Below are 6,475 nucleotides of genomic sequence, written 5' to 3' on the forward strand. Positions count from 1 at the left end.
TATATATATATATATATATATATATATATATATATATATAGTTTTAATATTTGTTTTGCATTAAACTTTAAATGAATGAATTAAAAGGGTTATTAAAGTGTAAATGTAGTATTTAAGCTGTTTCACGATTTTTATATACATATCTGATTTGGAAGGAATTATTGTTATAACGGTGGCACAAGTGGTTGGTGGCGGCGTGTGGTAGTTGGTGGTGGTGGTAGAGTTTGAGTTTGATTTTTTTGAATCTTTGAATTAGTGTAAAATGTATGGTATTAAGTTGTGAATTTTATGTATTAAACTGTAAATAGAATGTATTAAATTATATATTATATGTACTGTGTTAAAATATTAATGAAAATATTAGACGGTAAAAATTACGATTTTACCCATTACTTAACAAAAATACAAAAGAAAAACGAATTTTTTTTATACATTTAATAAGTATTCACATGTTTAATAACTATGAAATGGTGGTTCTTAGAGTTCTTAATCTTTTTTGGTTCTCATTTGAACCACTCTCTCTCTCTCTCTCTCTATATATATATATATATATATATATATATATATATATATATATATATATATATATATATATATATAATTTAAAAAAAATACAAAAAAATTTACCGTTTTTAAACGGTCACACAGGCGGTTTTAGGTGTTTGTTTTTTGTAAAAAAAACATTTTCAGACATCTTATTGTTGCGCGACGCAGCACACGCGCAACACTTTTAATCTCGTAACTGTTTGTTTTTAAGAAGTTTTTAAAGTAAAAAACATCTGCGCATGTTCTGTTTGGGGCAACGCTTATATTGACTCTTCGAACCTCTTCTTCTTTTTTTTCTTGCTACAATCTTGATGAATCTTGATTATATATTGTTGAAATCTTGTTGAATTCTTGTTTCATCTTTTTTTTTTTTTCGTTTTTTATTTATTTATTCTTGCTAAATGATTTTTTTTTCGTTTTTTATATTGAATAATGATAATTTCTTGCTGAAATAACATTATTTTTTTTTGGTGAAATATCATAAATTTTTGCTAAAGTTTCATACATTATTAAATCGTCGGTATTAAGAAAAACTATTTTCATTATATAAAATCAGTTTATTTTATTTTTTTAATATCTATAACAATATGCAAATGTTAAAAAACAAACACGTTTTTTATTATAGTGTGCAGCCGTTTTAGTTCACCTTTTCTACTGTAGAGGATTGCAGAGATAGTCCGCAGAATTCATGAATTTTTGCTTCAAAAAAACAATAGCACCTTAGTATGTGCCCCACAATGTCACCGACAACGCCTAACTTTTGTATACGCATTGTAAAAATTTTGAATTTTTTTTTCAACTATTATGCTACTACTTAAAAAAATATGCAACACAATTTTACCTAGTAGGAAATCTTGCCTCCGTCCCTGCATACACACATGAACGGTAAATTTCGAATTCCACCACGGTGAAGTTTCATCGTGCGGTTGCCTTACCACAGTTCCAACCCGGTTAGTGTCGTCAGCGCGTTAGTATTAAGGTGCTCTTATCGGTGTAATTAAAATCATTCTAGGTAGGGAGGTAGGGTGGCGTGGTAGCTAACCGTCTTCAGCTTCAGACAGCTACGAAGTACGAGGGTCATATCAAAAATATCCTCTGTGTTTAAACCCTTTGCAATTCTGATTTATTTCATTCACCAACCAAACCTAGCCAAAAAGATCGCAAGTTCAGCGGAAAGATTCAATCCTTATTGCGCTGTAAATGGCAAATGCATCTGGGATTTCGGCACCAACTGTCAAGATTTCACTAACTGTTGGCATAGATCGGTCTGGGTTTTGTTCTTCTAATCTAGTTTCCGAAAGAATCTGCTGCTCCGGCACTTCTACAGAATCTCGACCTCCCAGGTTACCTTCTATTTCTTTGTGGGTATGATCGGTAACCGCTTCTTGATCATTATCAATGTGTGGATTATGAGCTTTATTTACCCATATTTTTATGGTTCTTGATATCGTAACTTAAGTTTGCATTGGTTTTTTATTTGTGATTTAAAACCTTTGTTATTATTAACTTTTTTCGTAATTCTTGAATCTGAATTTACATATTTGGCTAGTTTTAGTGCAAAATTTGCAAGTTTATTAGCATATTTAGCTATACACTTGTAGAAGAATGTACAATGCTCTCTCTGTTCCAAAGGATTTAAAAAAAAACCCTACGCTTTGACTTCTAAGGTCAAACTAGCTAGTTTAATGTTAATATATAATCAAATAGTTTAAGAAGAATGTGATTTCTATACAAAAATATACTTTTACCATCAATTTACGACTCTTCGTTTTACCGATTCATGTACGCCATCATATTAAATAAACCTATGAAGTTTTGGAATGCATTTCACAAATGCTTAACGACCCTTTGAATTACTCCACTCGTCAAATTCAAATATTCCAATTCTTTGAAACATTGGATAAAGCACATTATCTGCGAATTTAAGGATTCTTATGTTTCAAATATATTTTGAAAAACAGGTTTATTAGCAAGGGCTGCAAACTAATTGGATGTGGATCAGCTTTACCAAAACTTCAGTATTCTAATGATGATCTTGCTAAGGTTATGGATACTAGCGATGAATGGATTTCTAGTCGAACTGGAATCCGCAATCGACGACTTCTCTCTGGTTATATATATTTTTATTCTTCTGAATGATTACTTTTACTGCGTATTTTGTCTTTTTTACCCCCAAGAAAAATATATTTTTAAGGATTTAATTCATCATGTTGCCACCTAAACTATCTTTTTGATTCGAAGAGGCAATTTTGAGCAAAGACACGTACACATGCATAAAAACAAACATTCATATACTCTAATCTGATCAAAGAAACTACAGGTAATGAAAGCTTGAATGGTTTGGGTGTAGAGGCAGCTCAGAAAGCGCTTCAAATGGCGGAGGTTGAACCTGATGATGTGGATCTAATCTTCTTCTGTTCATCCACCCCAGACGATCTATTTGGTGGTGGTCCAACGGTCGTTAATTAAACTTTTCTAAGATTTCATGTGTCAACTCAAGAAAGATTGCATGTTTATGTATTGTTTCTGGGTTTCCATATTTCAGGTTCAAAAAGCACTTGGGTGTAAAGGAAATCCGCTTGCATATGACATCAGAGCCGCATGCACTGGATTCCTATTAGGGCTAGTCTCAGCTTCCTTTCATATTCGGAGTAAAAAGATCGTTTTCTTCCATCCCAGATGATGACTTTTCAAGAAACTATTCATTCATAATGAGTATTTACAGGTGGGGGTTTCAAGAATGTTCTTGTGATTGGAGCCGATTGCGTATCCCGCCATGTTGATTGGACAGAAAGAAAGATCTGCGTTCTTTTTGGTGATGCTGCTGGTGCTGTTTTACTCCAGGTGTGTATTTGGGAAAAGATTTATTATTACATTTACAAAATAATCATCAAAAGTTCAAAATCCACAGGCCTGCGATTGTGAAGATGATGGTTTATTTGGTTTTGATTTGCACACCGATGGCGATGGCAAGAAGCACTTGAATGCTGGCATAAGGCAAAGCGAAGTAAATATTGTGAATGGTTCAGTGTCCGGATTAATGCTTCCATCTGTATCCGCATCTATTTCAAACATCCAAATGAATGGACAGGAGATTTTTCGATTTGTTGTTAATGCTGTGCCAGAAACTATGGAGGCGTCGTTATCAAAGGCTGATCTTAGGGTTTCAGACATCGACTGGTTACTGATCCATCAGGCTAACCAGAGGATCATTGATAGTGTAGCAAAAAAACTAGAATTCCCAAGGGAAAGAGTGATATCTAATTTGGAAAACTATGGAAACACTAGTGCTGCTTCCATTCCCTTGGCATTAGATGAAGCTGTGCGAAGTGGGAAGGTGAAAAAAGGTGAAACAATCATGCTAGGTGGCTTTGGGGCTGGGCTTACATGGGGTTCGGCAATTGTTAGATGGGCTTAGAGAAGTTTTAATTGATGCTTCATGGAATGAAATATTTGAAAATAAATTCTTTAATTTAATAATTTATATGTGGCTATGTTATATTCCATTCAAAAAGGGAGATGAATAATTGATCATTTGAGGAGAGAGCTTGATTGGTGTGATATTTAATTGCTTAAACCATGTGTTATGCTCGCCCCACACCATGTAAGGTGGGGAGCTGACGTGGCACAAATGGTCCCGTCCGGAACACCACACCATCCCTAGCAACCCCACAATGAGAGCACCATCCCTAGCAACCCCACAATGAGAGCGGGCTCGCTGCACCCTTCTTCTTTTCATTTTTTTTCTTCGGTTTCTTTGCTAAAGATGGATGTGCTGAGGCGACCGTGAAAAATGAAAGATTAGTTAATTATATGGTCTAAGTCTCACTCAAATTACAATTCAAGAATTGTATGGTAATATTTTTCTAGAAAGACAACTAAATTTTATTAGAAAGAAAGTAGCCCAAGGAAAAGTACATTAATCTTTTGTGAACTCCATAGTTGGGTTTGTTAGCCAAGCTTACGATTCTAAACTTGTTATGTTAGAAAGCCAAAAGAAAAGAGTGTGCAACAATGTTAAGAAAAATGACATTTCTTTGAAGTATTCACCGGGAAGAAATAGATAATTGTTTCGAAATCTTCATAACACACAAAAAGTGGTATTATAATTGTATCCAAACATTGAATGAACATACCATTTTCTACCACAACTCCTCAGCTAACATACACTTGATGAAAAGATGTTTACTCGTTTAATATCACAAAAAGGACAAAACATTGAATCTATATGACTTCCCTCTTATCCAAAAAATTTCGAGTTGTCAATTGATCCAAGTAGATTCTCAAAACTAAAACATTAACCTTTATTAGCGTTAATATTGGGAAATTGAGGAATCTAACCTATATAAATGATTTTCTTAAAAACAACCAACTTTTATAAATTTTTTGACAATGACAAATTTGTTCGGAACATATCATTCCGGAGCAACCATCGGGATACTGGAGTAGTATTCCGAAGAAACGTTCCGGAATAGTAATTTCTTTTGTTGTTGTTTTGTTTATTGCAAAAAATAAAAGTGATTTTATATCTTCAAATCTAACAAAAATAATAATTACATATAGTTAAATATGTTTTAAATAATACTACAACGTTGAAATGAACCATTATTTTTTCTTCATACCTCAAAAAATTTCCGTCAATCGTGTATAATATGATATGTCACAATCTTGGGTTGAACCCGCTATTGTATATGATTTCCCCGCGATCAACAACCAACACAAAAACACCATACAATTCTCTTTACTGTTAGACTGTTGCGGTATGTATGCGGCTTTTTCATGGTTGAATTTAAAACTCTCAATGGGATTAGATAAGTGGGTTTGGTACCCTACTACTTGATACCCAATAGAAGTTTGTGGATGCAAAATCGCATAACTATAAACCAAACTGTATTTTCTGAAAAATGGCAGCTCTTCCAGTGACTATCATATATAATCATATTGAATGTCTTGAAATCTAAAACACCCAAAAACTAGTGAGCACTCGGTATATTGAAATGGATGTAAAGTTGTACAAAAGGTTGGAATTAAGTAATCATCCAATAACATTATATTATAAATGACTATTAGGTAGGATTTGTAATCGAAACAGATTTATACCGTATGACACTCAGACCAACCTGAGTAAATGGATCTGTTAGCCATATCATCGAATCACATACATCAATGTTGAAATTTGTTGGCATAAACGTCCACCGAGCATCATCTCTTTACTCTATCAACAATGCGATCCACATCATGATGTGTTGCCAATCACCACATATCTACAATAAAGTAAGTATTGTTATTAGAAGTGTAGTACATAATGATCATATAATTATATAACTTACATCACATTCCAACCAACCCACATGACTATCCCTATTTAAGCGTGTCCAAAAGTCAATCGTTAGTATACCAGTGATAAAACGGTGCGAAAACAACAACAAAGCATCTCGTTCTTTATCTATCGTGTGAATGGAAGGTTCTAAAAGATTGTTCAACGGTGATTGATGTTTCTGTGCAAAACCTTTCTTCTTAATATGTAACCATGGGGACTTATACCATATTGATACAATTTTTTGACGTTGAGAACGCCTAGCTCCCATGTAATCTCTTTTACATCCGACGAATAATTATATGCAAACGGTTGCTCAGGTTCGTCATTCGGTGGCTGATCAAGTGTACCTGATCCATAATCATGCTCCTATAAGACATTGTAGTCTGTGGTACCAACATCATCCATGATAAGTGCATGTACAATTCAATAGTATTTGACTATAAACAATGCAATGATGCTTATACCATAAAGTTAAATAAAAATGTACGGAAGTGAAATAATTAACAAAGTACCTCCACCCCCTTTACGGTACCAACAACATTTCCAACAGCCTTATTAGTGAAGGGTGTTTAAATTGAGTTTTGAATATGAAATCAATCACTGAATGCA

At 33.6% G+C, this 6,475-nt stretch overlaps 1 protein-coding gene across 1 annotated transcript; it reads left to right on the top strand.

Annotated features, from left to right (window-relative positions):
• Positions 1–1,541: 1,541 nt before the first annotated feature.
• LOC145165142 (beta-ketoacyl-[acyl-carrier-protein] synthase III, chloroplastic-like) lies at positions 1,542–4,040 on the top strand. The gene is made up of 6 exons (XM_079083814.1): positions 1,542–1,889; positions 2,508–2,656; positions 2,867–3,003; positions 3,092–3,197; positions 3,272–3,390; positions 3,458–4,040. The coding sequence occupies exons 1-6, from the start codon at positions 1,747–1,749 to the stop codon at positions 3,962–3,964; spliced, it is 1,161 nt and encodes a 386-aa protein (XP_078939940.1). The 5' UTR covers positions 1,542–1,746; the 3' UTR covers positions 3,965–4,040.
• Positions 4,041–6,475: the final 2,435 nt, after the last annotated feature.

This window comes from Lactuca virosa, chromosome 3 (genome assembly GCF_052849685.1).
Source record: "Lactuca virosa cultivar CGN04683 chromosome 3, Lactuca_virosa_CGN04683_v6, whole genome shotgun sequence".
In the NCBI taxonomy this organism is placed as follows: Eukaryota; Viridiplantae; Streptophyta; class Magnoliopsida; order Asterales; family Asteraceae; genus Lactuca; species Lactuca virosa.

Bases quoted from the DNA above. Each gene is read 5' to 3' on its own strand.
- LOC145165142 (XM_079083814.1), top strand. From the start codon at position 1,747: ATGGCAAATGCATCTGGGATTTCGGCACCAACTGTCAAGATTTCACTA. The intron at 1,890-2,507 runs GTTACCTTCTAT...TTTGAAAAACAG, and splicing joins ACAGAATCTCGACCTCCCAG to GTTTATTAGCAAGGGCTGCA. The intron at 3,391-3,457 runs GTGTGTATTTGG...CAAAATCCACAG, and splicing joins CTGGTGCTGTTTTACTCCAG to GCCTGCGATTGTGAAGATGA.